At 39.7% G+C, this 16,120-nt stretch overlaps 1 protein-coding gene across 6 annotated transcripts in view; it reads left to right on the plus strand.

Moving 5' to 3' along the window:
* The window catches only part of ANO4 (anoctamin 4), a 118,081-nt gene that overhangs the window by 93,215 nt on the left and 8,746 nt on the right, over positions 1-16,120 (plus strand). For all 6 annotated transcript variants that reach the window (XM_028746795.2, XM_028746797.2, XM_028746799.2 and 3 more), the window contains 10 exons: positions 295-377; positions 1,913-2,053; positions 4,508-4,672; positions 5,764-5,800; positions 7,546-7,657; positions 8,987-9,044; positions 11,117-11,214; positions 12,798-12,940; positions 13,966-14,118; positions 15,645-15,792. In XM_028746795.2, coding sequence (XP_028602628.2) covers positions 295-377; positions 1,913-2,053; positions 4,508-4,672; positions 5,764-5,800; positions 7,546-7,657; positions 8,987-9,044; positions 11,117-11,214; positions 12,798-12,940; positions 13,966-14,118; positions 15,645-15,792 — 1,138 coding nt within the window. The remainder of the gene's footprint in view (positions 1-294; positions 378-1,912; positions 2,054-4,507; positions 4,673-5,763; positions 5,801-7,545; positions 7,658-8,986; positions 9,045-11,116; positions 11,215-12,797; positions 12,941-13,965; positions 14,119-15,644; positions 15,793-16,120) is intronic.

Genomic DNA, 16,120 nt, shown 5'->3' on the forward strand with positions numbered 1-16,120 from the left:
CCAAACTGGAAAGGAGGGAGTACACAGCCATCACAGAATTTCTCATTTGGTCGCCTGTTGCAGTTTAAAAATTGTTTATTTTTACTTATTTTTAACACTGAGAAGTAAGTTGACTGCTTAAGCATTATTCACATAGGACAAGTGGTTTTACAAAAGTAATACGTTTTGCTCCTCAAAAAAAAAATATGTCTGTTTGCACGATAAAATAAAATGTACCCTTATTCAACTACAATGAGTTGATAAATAAATTAATGTGGTATTTTATTAATATTTCTTTCCATTTCTCTACTATAGCAACTGTTTTCCTGGAGTTTTGGAAAAGAAGACGAGCAGTAATTGCCTACGACTGGGACTTGATAGACTGGGAAGAAGAGGAGGTTTGTATGTCTATGCTGCTGCTTTACCAGTGAGAGTAGCAAGAATATTTAGTTAAGTTGGCTTCAAAATACAGATTCAGCTTTAGAGAAAGAAAGAGAGTTATCCCAGCATGGAGTTTGATTCCCTTCCATCCTTTCCGGAGCCTTTCTAGGCCATGGCATTTTACATTAGCTGAGTCACTGACACAGCAGGTGGATGAAATCAGCCAAGCAACAATTCCTAAAATAAAATTGATTGGCAGCTGTACAGGCAAAGCGAGGCAACTTTGTGAAGTCTTAGACCTATTTCTTCCTGAGGTGGCAAGCCTGTATGCTGGGTATAAGGATATCAGCTTGCCAAACCATGGTTTAGCAAGCCAGGAAAGGACATCGGGATTCTGCAGTTGTCCTTCCCTCACCTCATTTACATACTGTCTTTGGCCCTTCCACCCTGTTGTATTTAAACCACAATTCCCTGTAATACCCAAAATTGTGAACTCTGCTTCAATACCAGTTTACCAATCAATACTGGTTAGTAAACTTACATTAAACCAGAGTTCCCTGCTTTGGATGTAACCAGGAAGTCTAGCTTAAACAGACCAGGACTGAAGCAGTTTATATGCAAGGGGAGAGAGAGAAGTGTGGGACTGGTACTCATTTGCAACTTGCTAAATCACTGTAAGGCTGTTCCAGTATTCGAATAAAGGTGGGGGATTTGCATGGCTGAGTGCTTCTCCGTGCAGATAATTTTTACATGAAAAACTGGCATGTCTAGTAGATAGGGGCTATTTTCTTGCCACCTAAGAAATGGTGGCTTACAGGAGACTTGTTGTGAGCCTGCAATATGTCAGTAGGCTGATTCGTGGAGGGCACAAAGACCTAATCTGGGTCAGGGATACTTTACTCAGTAAATACAACACTCCTTGCCAGAAACAGAACAGCTGTTTCATTTTCTGCAGAGGTATATAATGGAATTAAGTTTATTGAAGCTTCTATTAATTGCTAGCATCTGCTATCAATCCTCTCATCTTACTCAGCAGAGCATATTACATAATTTGCTGGTGTGATCTTGTGAATCTTCTTCACACATCTTTTAATAGCTTTGTTCATAGGAATAAATAAGTTAATTTACCACAGAGCTTAATTTTTAGCTGTGGATTGTGATATTCCTGTTTCCCTCATTGGCAGCAGCCCAATCCAGAATTTATTCAGGAGCACACAGACCAAAGTTAGTCTGTTCAGTATGTTGCTTGTATCTTTCTAGCTTGTGTAATTCCACCTGGAGGCAGAATGTGGGAAGAGACGGTGATCCTAAAGGTGATCCTACAGTTCTGACTCCCTTGCTAAGTAATATTTTTTATCCTCAGGAAGGAATTCCAGTACTATAGAAAACCCTTAGTTTCTGGCAGCAGCAGAAAGCATTTACTCAGCAGATATATCCCAACTGCTTTTCATGTTAAATTAAATCATGTAATATTGACAAAATTCTGATAACCTGGGGCTTCCTGTACAGGACTTTGTCTAATTCTATATTTAAAATTTTTCATGTTCTTTAGGAAGAAATAAGGCCCCAGTTTGAAGCCAAGTACTCCAAGAAAGAACGAATGAATCCCATATCTGGAAAACCGGAGCCTTATCAAGCATTTGCAGATAAATGCAGCAGAATTATTGTTTCTGCATCTGGAATATTTTTTATGGTTTGAAAAATATAATTCCTTTTGAATTGTCTGAAAACTAGACTTTCTCATCTCTGTTAGATTAATTCCATAATATTATTAAGCTGTTCCTGGTGTTTAAAATGGTTTGTGTCACGGTCTGACACAGTTGTTTTATAAGGAACCATTGTATAAAGGTATTTTAGCATGCTGTTCCTGAAACTTTTACCTGCCAGAAGGTTCTGCTGACTGGAAAACTTAGGTGTTACTAACATATTCAGAAAAAGCAACTGATACAGTACTGTACTCATGAGACTATGCCACTCTAGTATAAAACAGGAGATTTCACATTCAAATTACTCCACCACATATTCCTGCCTACCTTACGTGCAGGACACATTATGTACAGGACACGTTAGGTTATTTTAGAGCATGATGCATTCAGTGCTGGATTACCAAATAGGCAGAAGAGGCACCGGCCTTTTAGGGGCCCTGCAACAACAGATCAAAATAATATTGATTTGATCTTGAAAGAAAATGTGCCTAATTTGTTGAAGAGGCAGCCCACCTGCATTCCCAGATTTTAAGACAGTTGCCTGGGCAATTCTCATGACGCAGACAAGCCCATTTCCCTGTCCTTGAATATATTCATGCATAGGAAAACCGTCATGGTTTGGAATGGCTGTATTAAGGATTTGTGTGTAACGTAAATTAAATGTTTCTTTTTCAGGACTGTGAGTAAGCCAACCTTAATTTTAGTTGTGTTCCTGAAGAGGATTGGCTTGAGGATTATTGATAAACAGTTCGCTATTTCAATTTTAATACTTGATCACAATTTTCTGAAGTGGTGTTTTTTTACTTATTCTTAAATAGCTGGACTACATTTTGTAAAGGCATTTCAGCATTAAAAGAGCCCAAAACAGAATGTTTTCTTGCAAGGAAGTAGATGGGTGTTTCAAGCTGCCATGTAATAGTAATTGTAACCACAGTCATTAATGGGTTTTCTAAAGTTTACAAGCTGAAGTGCTTCTCTAAGGGGCAAAAGCCAGACGGCTTGCTTGCTTTGTTCTGTGTACTAGGAAATGAAGCTCAGCAAACCACTCTGTCCTTGCTTTTGTTGCTTCATCTCCCATATTGACAGTAATAATGCTTTCCATTTAAGTAAGTACTTCATCATCTGAAGGTCTCAAAGCACTTTGCAAACATTATACACTTGAGCCTACTCAATGGACTAGAGACCATTTCTATATCAGTGGTATTCACTTAGTTCTTCAAAGATCTCATTTGAGACCTGAGTTCTTTTTGTATCGTTGAGCATTAGTGTTAATTGACTCCTCTGAGAAGAAGCGGACATCATGGTGTCATCATAAGAGGTTTGGGTGTGCTCAGCATAAGGCCTCACTTCAGCAGAACAGCTGAGCATGTTTCTAAATTGGCCTTAATCAGAAAAGCAATTAAGCAACTGTTAGTTTAATTGCTTTGCTGAAACAAAGCCTAGTTGAACCCTTCAGATAAAAAGTGTGAAACTGTCAACATTCTGAAAGGACTTCCTAAAGCCTAAGTAACTTTGCTGTTGAGAGGAAGAGAAAAATGAAGTTCCCATCTAGAGAAATGCAAATTTGTTGCTGCAATCCTTTATAGATATCTACTCAGAAGACAGCCCCATTGAGTTCAGTGGGGGCTTTCTTCCAGGTAAGTTCGTATAGGATTGCAGCTTGAATGTTGCAATTCTGGTTTTGGCATATTTTGCATTGTTTCAAGTTCCTTCCAAGGCATAGGCTCTACCCTGTATTTTGAAAACAGAGTGGAAAAGTGGACACATGTTATTTATTTCATTCAAAAAATATATGTACACTTTTTCATTATAAAATAAATAGGAAGTGCCTTACAGACACTTCTTTTAAAAAACAACAGCAAACAAACCTATAGTTCATTAAAGGGGGGGGGACACCCAGCTGTAATACATTTGAAACAATGGGTAACTGAGCAGTCAGCAAAGCTAAAATAATGCTGGGCAAATTGGGAAGTTTATCCTTGGCATCTCAAAGAAGATAGCAGCTAAGCCTCCTTGGGGAGGGTCTTCCATGTCAGGGACACCACAGTCTAGAAAGCCCTCTATGTGATTAAGATAATGATGGTGCTGGTGTTTAATTGTAATAATTTGGGACTTGTACGGAGAAGAAATTATATGGCTAGATTTAATTGGCTTTTTGCAGACTTGGTATTTTGGACACAGGACAAGAAGATGACATTCTATTAAAATGTGGAAGCAATCCAACATGCAAGAAGAACAAGTAGCTTTCAGAATTGTCTCATAGCCTACACACATCATACACCACCAGTGTCTCAAACTTCTTGAGAAAATCAGAATACATTTCTGGGTCATCCCTGGAATGTTTGGATTTAGTCTTCACTTCTTGACAATTGCAGGAGGAAATTTATTATTAGTGGGTTGATTTTCAGTCTGTTCTATCTGTTCTTCCCCTGCCCCTTTAGATCTGTGTGGTGATTGCTGCTGTTTTCGGCATTGTTATTTACCGTGTCGTGACTGTCAGCACTTTTGCTGCCTTTAAATGGGCTTTAATCAGGAATAACTCTCAGGTTGCAACTACCGGGACTGCTGTATGCATCAACTTTTGCATCATCATGCTACTGAATGTTGTAAGTAGAGATAACAATATTGGAGTACATTTCAAACAGTTCTGTACTTTTTAAAAAAAGAATAATGCATTTCAACTTTTTTTTAATGGTCAAATTCAGCTCTAGCCTAAGCAGAAAACATGTTATTTGAAAGGACTTTCAGTAAAATTCTAAATAAATAATGCAGCAACTACAAGTTTAAGAGCAACAAAGAGATTAATGTGCAAGAGAATACAGTTGGCGTTAATTTATTCTTGTATGCATTTGTCTTGAGAAGATTAGATGTCTTGATTAAAGGACATTCAAGCAATATCTCCTAAGACAACTGCAGAGCTTCCATTGAAATTGTCACTGCCTTTATCTCAGAGAAACAATTGCTTATTAGGCTGCAGCCCTCCACATGCTTCCTGGAGAGTAAGCCCCATTGGACACAGCAATGAATTGTGGTGCACATATCAGTATTGCTTTCCATACATTTGAAAATAAGTGAACCCCAAATATTGTGGTGGTGGTGTGACAAAATTCACTGGTGGAGAAAGAGGTACAGGGATTTTAAAATCTCAACTAGCATTTGAAAATGTCGGAGGCATATCCAATACAGAACATATCCCTCAATCTAGCAAGGGACCTTAGCAGTGTGGAAGGAAGTCTGCTTTCACAAACCTTTCCAAGGCTAGATGGCCCATGGCTCAAGGAACTCTTTTGAAAACCTGAAACCTTATCAAAAGCTGACATCCTTAGCAAATAATGCTTTCCCACCCAATAACTGATTGATACAGTTTTAGCTTTTAAATTATTTGTTTATTATTTAATTAATTTATACACAGCTTTCTAAGGCAAAATGCTCTTCCAAGGCAGCTCTGGGTGTGTTCTCCTGGTTCAGAGACACATACAAAGTGTAAGCGCCAAGAGACATTTGTCCAGCAGGATGTTTGAAATAGTTCTAGCCAGAACCCAAGTTCATTTTTAAATAAAAAGTACTTCTCATATAATAGTCATTGTACCAATGAGGAAGGATTGAGTTGGGCAAATAACATGATGTTATTTTCAAAAATGCAATTTTTGTTATTACATTACAATCTATTTAGATGTTGTTTCTTGTTTCGTTGCAGTTGTATGAAAAGGTTGCTCTTTTTCTTACAAATTTAGGTAAGTAATAATAAAAATGAAGCACATATTGAATGACATTTAAATCCACTCTTCATGAATGAAGGTTTATATTGGAATGTGCAAGTTCACATATGTATGCACTTTCTACCTCCAATAGATACTATGCATATTTTTCTGTAATATTCATTTAATACTTTTTTAATTACACAACTGAATATTTAAGCTCAGGTTACAACTCCGTGCCTCAAAAGGGTATGCACCAGCTTTTGTGTGTGCAGTTAGTACACAAACACACTCCTTGGCTTGTACTAATTAGCTCTTCATTGCTTTTTTTTGTATGAAAGATAACATCTCCTTAAATAAGTGCTGTTTAAGAGGAGGGATCGTAGTTTAATGTCAGAGCACATGCTTTGTATGTAGAAGGTTCCAGAATTGTTGGCCCTACCGTTAGACACATTGAAGCAACTGCCCTAGTTGACAGATGTTGAGTTGTTGGAGTATAGAGCTGTGCCAGTCCAGTAGACTTCTGCCCATGGTAGGGATGGGATGATGGCTTTTACCTTATAGTTAGCCCCTGGGAAGCCAAAAAGTCTCGAACCAGCCCTGGGTTCCAGATTCAGTCCCTGCCATATCTCAAAGGATCTCATGTATTAATTTTGTATTTCACACACTAATCCTGTTCATAGACCCAGTATGTATACTGAATCCCAGGTGGGTGGAAGGGGAAAACAATATTGTACAACACACTCCTTCACCTATCTATGCAGAGTTGACTGTCAGAATAGATCCCAGAACAGATACAAAGAGTTTAAGAACCAGGATCCTGGGACAGAAAGTCACTCAAGTCTTTTGCTGTAGCAAAATGACTCCATTGTGGTTTGGAATTTTCCCTTCCAGTATTCTATAAGGCAAATATGATGTTTCATTATTTCTCAAGCTTGATTCCCCTCCTTTCACCCAGGGTCTCTGTGGCATGCATATTCTATGCCTGAGTGGGTGTTTGAATTGCTGGTTCACATGCTTATGTCCTAATTGGAGTGTTGGTCTCCCAGTCACCCTAATGAACATTAAGAAGCAAAGTCCTCTCCAAACCGACTGTCAGTTTGGAATTTATAATCCAGTGTCTTAGAGCACATTCTGTCAATTTAATTACAGTATACGGCAGAAGTGAACCCAGTGGACAAGACTTCTATAAACATGGAGATGCCAGGCAGTCTTTCCGTTTGGCAATTTGAAACAGAACAAAATGTGTATCCTCTGGCAAATTTACGATTCAGTCATTTTCATCTGTCGCAAATTTTTACAAAACCAGATAGAGGATCCCAGAGTAGAATTTTTAAGCATGCATTGCTTTTGCTTGCATACTGATAAAATTTGCATTGTCTGGTTCTTAAATTAAATGTGGAATCCTATGCCTCATACTTTGAAGCCCATTAAAGACAGTGGGACTTATGTCTGAGTAACCATTTATCAGAGCGAAAGAAGAGTTCTGCTTAATCAGAAAGACCAAAGGCCTTTTTTGTGCAGTTCTATTCTGTTTCTCAAGTGGTCAACCAGTAGCATCTCTAAGAAGCCCGCAAGCAGGACAGTGGCCCTCTCTTGCTACTGCTCTCAGGCAACTGGAGTCAGACATACTGCATCTGAACAAGGATTGGGCTGCAAGATCAGCCGTTTTGTTTGCAAATACAGTGCAAGCTCTGCAGAGTTTTTAATAAATAAATAATTCTTATCAGACAATTAAATCTGACTACATGTCTTTAAAATCTGCTCTCCCTTTTTCACAGAGCAACCTCGGACTGAATCTGAGTGGGAGAACAGCTTCACTTTGAAAATGTTCCTTTTTCAGTTTGTCAATCTGAACAGCTCTACTTTTTATATAGCATTCTTTCTTGGAAGGTAAGGTTAATAATGTGCATTGTGCCTGCCTGGGAAGCTTTAGAAAACTATCAAGGGAGATGGAGTGGAAAGATGATATTGCTGTTAATTTTAAGTGCTAAAGCAGAGGTCATCAACATGGTACCTTCCAGATATTGTTGGACTTAAACATCATTTCATACCATTAGCCAAGTTGGCTGGGACTGTTGTCAGTGAGGATCTCACAATATCTGCAGGGCACCACATTGGTGATTCCTGTGTTAAATATACCATAAATAATATCTATGCCTAGAGTATCATGTTTTACAGAAATCCTATCAAATTCTGCTGCTATCCAGGTTAATTTAAAAAGTGGTTAAAATTTAAAGGGTTATTGTCAGAGTAAACTCATTGACCCTAATTTTACCCTGCCTATCATACCAATTTATGATCCCAGGATGGATTACAATATAAAATATAACAACAGAAACACCACAATCAAATCAAATATAACAGAATACAAACAACCCCTTACTCCACTCAGTAAAGCACAAAATGAGTTGCGGACTGGCATGATTGAGTTGAGAGAGGAGGGGGAGAGGATAAGAAAGAGAATTCTCATAGTTTACATACAGATTGCCTAATGTACTTTTCTGTATGCCCTGTGCTGCGGGGTACAAGATGTTAAGTGCCTTTAGACTTTCCATTTTTACTCTCAACTGTCTATTACATCAATGATACCTGTTAATGGAACCTGATAATGAGTGTTAATGTGAAATGTACATTACAAACACCTGAAAACTAAGATTTATCATTTGCTTGAGGGAAGTTGGATGGAAAATTTGCACCTGTTGCAATGCATTTATACAGCAGGGCTGAAACGTCCTTTAGAAGTTGCATTTTAAATTTATTTTTCATTCAGGCTGTGAAACCATTATATAAAAGCTCAGGGCAAGCAAGAATATCAGTATTCCAGTACAGCTACAATCAGGAAAGTTTTCTAGCCAACCTAGTTTGTAATGAATGATCTTTGTAGAATAGCTGATATCCACACTTACCACTTGTACAGGAGTTGTTCATGATGAACTGCACATCCTGGTTTTCCAGCTAGGTTCAAAGCATTTTAATGCTGAAGTTCCAGAAAGGAACTGTGGGTAAACATTTGCTCAGAGTGATAACCTCTCTATGCTGACTATCAATAATGACTTTCATATATTCAGACATAATTTAATTTAAATGCATATTTAGAAATGCTATTTAAATGCATATTTAATGTCATTTCCCTTAGAAAAATATAGCTGGAATGATTGTGTTTGGTCTTTTCCTGTTGTGATCAGAAATCTAACACAAAAGGTTTCTCTTATGTTGAAGATTTACAGGTCACCCTGGTGCCTACTTGAGGCTGATAAACAGATGGAGACTAGAAGAGGTAAGTGGCATATTGAGGCATATTGTACAGTGCTGCAACTGGTACAAACTAGAGTCAAATACTGTCCTATGGCAGCTAAATGATTCACTCTGGAAAATAGGAATGCCTAGAATATATGTGATTGAATATAATATATTATATAATTTTATAATTAAAAATGGAAATGAAATGTTATATAAAATAAATAGAAACAAATAAAAACTAGTGTATCGTTGAGTGAGGAATTTAAGAGCTAATAGACAAATCTCTTCTTTTCAACTGAACCTTGCGAATATTTTGAGGGTTTTTAAAATCCCTCTCTGAACAACAACAGCAGTTTAAAGGATGACATCATGGCTTTTGCTAGAAGTGGGACCCTACTACATTTTGTTCTCCCTTTCTAGAACCAGTTAAAATGTTCATTTGCTGGGGTGCTCCCGTCCTCTCACATGACTCTACCATATCACTTGTCACAAGGGGAGACACTCCTTTGAAAGTGCCAACACTTTTAAAGTCATGTCCCTCATCAAAACTTAACACCTCAAAAAGAAGTGGCAGTTGGCGCTTAGATTGTAAAGAGGTCGTTGAGGTGCCATAAGCAGACAACAGGTTTTTTGTTTGGTTGGGTTTTTTATTTTATTTTTTGCTTGCTTTTACTTATCCACTTTTCCAAGGAAAGGGTAAATCTGGATCAAGTACTGGTGGGCGTTCTTATTCTGATGATGTTGTGTGGACCCTGGAAAACATTCATGCACTAATCCCACCAAAGAAATACCTATCTGAAAGCACCCAGTCTGCATGTTATGAACCTCACACAGAGATTCAGGACCCCAGGTTGTGGGGGCCCTTGGTAGTGGGCCTCTTGTGTAGTGCACCCCCATGTTTATTTCATGGGGGCCATGGATAACATGCTGCAGAAGCAGGAGAACACTGGCTTATCAGAGCAGCAGAAGAGGGAGCTTAGGGGAGTGGGATCAGCAGCAGTGTACCCTTGGGGGCTTCCAGATGGTGGGAGACCACCATAAGCAACTGTAGTAGATGTCACCATTTATCTGAGGTGCTTTTTTGTAAAATTGGGGGTGATTGGAATGTTCTCATTACAAGAAATGGTGATAATGATGACAGGGGTGCCAACTTGAATAAAATACTGTGGGGGCACAGGTAAGCCCCGCCCTGCATAATCGAGCACACACACCATTTGAATGGGAATGCCCATCAACTTCAGGGGCAGCTCAGCCCCCTCAATTATTTTATTGCCCCCATGGCCCCTAGGAGTTGGCTTCTATGAATGGTTGTGTGGAAGAAATGTAACTGTTCAGCAACTGAATATTTGAACCAGCCATTAGATATCCACACCAGACAATATAAAAACACATGGCTCCCTCCAAAGAATCCTTAGAACTGTAGTTTACTCCTCATAGAGCCACAATTTCCAGGGCCCTTAATGGACACTGGGGGTTCTTTGGGAGAAGCCACACACTTTAAATATATGGTGTGGATGTGATATGTGCATATGCGTGTGAAATCCCTTTCAGCCTAACCTTCCATATGTGACATTTGGTGTCAGCCGATGGACGTGGCTTGACCAAAACGGGACGCGGGTGGCGCTGTGGGTAAAAGCCTCAGCGCCTAGGGCTTGCCGATCGAAAGGTCGGCGGTTCGAATCCCCACGGCGGCGTGCGCTCCCATTGTTCGGTCCCAGCGCCCGCCAACCTAGCAGTTCGAAAGCACTCCCGGGTGCAAGTCGATAAATAGGGACCGCTTTCTAGCGGGAAGGTAAACGGTGTTCCGTGTGCTGCGCTGGCTCGCCAGATGCAGCTTTGTCACGCTGGCCACGTGACCCGGAAGTGTCTCCGGACAGCGCTGGCCCCTGGCCTCTTGAGTGAGATGGGCGCACAACCCTAGAGTCTGTCAAGACTGTCCCGTACGGGCAGGGGTACCTTTACCTTTACCTTTAACCATGTATAGGATTACATTGTCACTGAACCCTGAACTTGCAATGTGTTTTGTAATATAAATTTAATATGCAAGCTATTTTGACTCTTTGACAGCCCATTATTTGCTCCTTTGCCCCCTCCCTCCTCCCCCTACAGTGCCACCCTAGTGGATGCCTTATAGATCTCTGTATGCAAATGGGTATTATAATGGTGCTAAAGCAGACTTGGAACAACTTCATGGAACTAGGCTACCCGTAAGTAACTGTGGGATTTTATTTTATTTTTAAAAATACTTGTTTTTAACTGATGGGGTGCTAAACCATGATTGGTAAGTGTCTTTTATGTGATGCACCTTGTTCATTCGTGTATTTGTCTGATAGCCATTCTACTTTGGATAATGTAGCAGGACTATTCTGTGAAAGATTTGACCTTACAAAAGGAGTATCTGAAAGAGAAGCTTGATAGATAGGTGGCTAGATAGGTTTGCCTTGTTATCTATGGTTTTGCATAGATTATTTATATAGTACTACAAAATTCATTCTCCCCACCCCCCCTTCAAAAACAGAGATAGGAGGAAAAGTGCTCTGATAAGAGCAGATAGAACCCATTCACCTGTGTTTTATACAATAAAGTGAAATACGTTGTAATTAATTGATTAAAACATACACATGTTGAAACATAATGGTATAAATAATACCCAACATCAAAATGACAAATAATTGAATAGCTCAAAACTCCTTATATAGAAAATGGATTGAAATATTTTACATCACTAAATCAATACTGCTGATTTTAGAAGTGGTAGGACCTAGTAGTGCTTCAATTAAAATCCTGTTGAAATAGGTAAGCTGATTTATACATCTATGTTTTAGAAACCATGCTTTTGGCTTGGAGACTGACAGCCCAGTCTTAGCCCTGTATACTTAAGAAGGATGTCTCACTCATTTCAGTGGGATTTATTTCCAAGTAAGGGCAGCTGTGTATGTTGCACAGAGTGACTTATAAATCTTTTATGGCTTCCTGTATAATGTCCTGAGTTGTACCTATTGCATCAGCACTTGGTTCACTTGTTAGCAGACAACATGTACTGTAGTTATTAGCTTCCTTACTTATCTCTGCTTCCTAGCATACTGAACATTCAGTCCTCACAAATACACCCTTTTTAAAGGAACTCCACACATCTGAACACGCTTCCTCTTCTGATTAGTTCAAACAATTAGCTCTGTCCTTTGCAATGGGAGTTACACAAACCAATCAATCAGACTAAAATGTGTATGCATTCTCTTTTTTCCTTTTATATTATCTGGAGGTAACAACATTGGTTTGTGGTCAGCAATGGCTATTAATCTACACAATCAGCTGTGCATCACAAAAATATGTCTATGTCATGAATTGCTTGGTGTGTTAATTTGTAAAATTTCCTACGAGTTCTAACTAACTTTGCTGTTCAATCTCTTTTAATACAATAAACAGAGACAAAGGACAAAATGGCATTTGGACTCGTCTCACTCGAACCCCACTTATTTTTTTTAATGGATATTGTAGAACCTGAAGGTTGTCACATAACAGACTTTGTGCCTGATATTTATGAGTTACTCATGGCACCTGAATGTCTCTTCCAGCATTTTTCATCCTCTCATTATATAACCTTATTGATCCAAATAGTGTGCAGATACCCCAAACAGCAGGATGTCTGATATATGGACTAACAGGAGTAGAGTGGACGCACTAACTGTCCTGTTCTGCAAACACAAGTATGGCATGGTGGAGGAGAGGCAGGTGACAATGTTGAAATCAGTTGGTTAGAAAAAATGGCATTTCCCCATTACATATGCAGGTTAATTCAGAACTGGTGGACCAGAAGAAGATTGCGACAGGAGCACGGTTCACTGCGAAAAGCAAGCTTCCCACAGTGGGAGAAAGACTACAACCTTCAGCCTATGAATGCCTATGGACTCTTCGATGAATATCTAGAAATGAGTATGAAGAACTCTATGTGTATATTGCTCCATCACAGTCATTTATACAGTGGTACCTCGGTTTATGAACTTAATCTATTCTGTTTCCCTAATGAGGCCTCCTGCCGCCGGTGCCCTTCCACCATTCGGATTCCGTTCTTAGACCGAGGTAAAGTTCGCAAACTGGGACACTACTTCCAGTTTTGCGGAGTTCTTATACAGAATAGTTCGTAAACAGGACTGTTCTTAAACCGAGGTACCACTGTATATCATGCTTCATTCCACTACTTCCAAACAACAAGAATGTATTTTAGTATAACAATCTGGAGCATTACTGCATTTAGTCTATAAAATTACTATTGCCTTAGACTAGGACAAATATAGCTTAGGACAGCCCTCCCCAACCAGGTGCCCTCTATATGTTGTGGACTACAGTTCCCATCATACCTGACCATTGTCCATGCTGACTGGGACTGGTGGGAGTTGTAGTCCAAAATATATGGAGAGCATTGAGTTGCAGTCTATTACTTTAGGACAATCGTCCAATTCTGGGAATGGTGATTTGTTCACTTCCATATGGAGTCAACAATACGGCATGAGGCGCTGCAGTGGAGTAAAACAATTCTTGTTTTAATTATCTCCCACACTCAAGGCCTTGCAATGTGTTTTGGATCTAGCTTGATATTTTGAGTCGTAAGTTGGAGTGCAGCTGGCAGGGGTATTTAAACACTTAAATCAACTACTTGAAACAGTAGGCATGACACTGGAGAGCTTCTGGTTAGCCATCCCCTGTGCTTCACCTTACTCAATGAAGTCATGGGTTAAAAACAAGTAAATTTACCATACAGAGAAGCATAGTGGGATCCCAGGTCTTCCATTTGTCTCTCATGTTCATTAAAGCTCAAGAACAAATATGCCAAAATTTTTGATAACAAGGGACACGTTAAGATGGATCAATGGTGCAGATATGCTCAAAGTCAGCACTCTAATTTTGGGTTGTTTTCCAGTGTATGGCTGAGTGTGTCCCTCATTCTCACCCTTTCACAGTTCTTCAGTTTGGATTCACAACCATCTTTGTGGCAGCTTTTCCACTTGCTCCACTTCTGGCCTTACTTAACAATATTATTGAAATCCGGCTTGATGCATACAAATTTGTTACACAGTGGAGGCGGCCATTAGCTTCAAGAGCCAAAGATATAGGTAAGCTGTTTACCATTATGAATTTAAAGCGTCTGCTCAATGCCACAATCTGCTCATACATCCAGTTGTTCTCTAGGCTGGACTGCTGTAATGTTCCCTCTGTGGGGCTGCCCCTAAGGTTGCCCCAGAATCTACATCTAGTGCAAAATGTTGAGACTTGACTTCTCTTTAAGGTAGACTATCACCATCATGTTACACTACTGCTGAAAGAGCTTTTTTTTGGGGGGGGGAGATTGCCCACAGTTGCTGAGCTTTTTTCGGGGGGGGGATTGCCCAGACTTGTTTAACTTTGGGGGGGAGTTGCTGAAAATAGCTCACCTGCAGGACCAAAAAAGCCAATCACATGCACAGTGACGAACCAACCAATCGTTAGCAAGCGGCAATTGCCCACCCTAATACTATAGTAGCAAATAGCCAGCAGACCTTGCCAAACCCACCAATCACCAACAAAAACGCCGCTGACAATCTCCTGCTCGCGGCAGCCACCAATCGCCCGCCCCACCTCTCCACTATCCATGTATAAGATGCCCACCAATTTTAAGCATAATTTTAAAATAAAAGAACCTCATATTATACATGAAACAATACGGTAGCTACCATGCTAAGTTCATGATACTGGTGTTACAAAGCCCTATACAGAATGGCCATTTTGTGTTTTGCCACACACCATTTTGCTATGGGCTGCCCATTACACTCTCTCAAAATTCAAAATGTTCCCTATAGTCCAAAAGGGCTGGCGACCCCTGGTGTTGATAATACTGAGTTAGATGGATCAGTGATCTGATTTGGTATAAATCAGCTTCCTATGTGCCTATTAAGTAGTAAATATTTTTATTTATTTTACTTCTTTGGAGAGTTTTATGATTAAGTGGCCTATACTCATCGTTAAAGGTTTTTTTAAAAAGCTTTCAGTGGGTACAGTGGTGCGCCGCAAGACGAATGCCCCGCAAGACGAAAAACCCGCTAGACGAAAGGGTTTTCCGTTTTTCGATGCGCTTCGCAAGACGATTTTCCCTATGGGCTTGCTTACGATTTTTTTCGCTTCCCCCCCTTTTTCTAAGCTGCTAAGCCACTAATAGCCTTTTAGCCGCTAAGCAGCTAAGCCTTTAATAGCCGCTAAGCCGCTAATAGCCTTTTAGCTGCTAAGCCGCTAAGCCTTTAATAGCCGCTAATAGCCTTTTAGCCGCTAAGCCGCTAAACCGCTAATAGCGTTAATCCGCTAAACCGCTAATAGGGTTGCTTCGCAAGACAAAAAAACCGCTAGACGAAGAGACTCGCGGAACGGATTATTTTCGTCTTGTGAGGCACCACTGTATTTAAAACAATATAGCAAGATCGCCAGCTTAATGTCAATAGGCAGAGAGTTTCAAAGCATAGCTGCTGCCACACTAAAGGACAGATGCCTTGCAAATTTAAAACCAATGTTATATGGCATTTGTACTAATAGGTTGCAACTGTATTTGCATTTGAAATGCTACTTCTGCTGCTGCACCAGGAATTAACACAGCATTTTCTTTATTACACAGGAATCTGGTATGGAATTCTGGAAGGCATAGGAATTCTTTCAGTTATCACAAATGCATTTGTTATTGCTGTAACTTCAGATTTTATCCCTCGGCTTGTTTATGCTTACAAATATGGACCATGCGCAGGTCAAGGGGAGGCTGGACAAAAGTAAGTTTTAATTATAGAAACATGAAGTAAAGTCATCCCAGGCCCAATCTGCATGTGCATTTTTTTGTAATGCTGTTGCTTCTTGCTTGCTCAGGAGGCACACAGTACATGCCTCCAACCTGCAATAATAGCACCACTTCAGCTTCTTGATTCCATGACTTCTCAGGCTATTTTTTTAAATGATTTTTGTAACCACCTTTCTACTTATTGCATTACTCTTTTGCTGTGGATTTCCAGTCGAACCCAGTGTGTTCTGCTTTTGTTATAAGTGGGAGAGACTCTGATCCTACAGAACTTGCTTAGCGTCCTTCTTCATCATCTTCTCTCT

This window comes from Podarcis muralis, chromosome 10 (assembly GCF_964188315.1).
Source record: "Podarcis muralis chromosome 10, rPodMur119.hap1.1, whole genome shotgun sequence".
NCBI lineage: Eukaryota > Metazoa > Chordata > Lepidosauria > Squamata > Lacertidae > Podarcis > Podarcis muralis.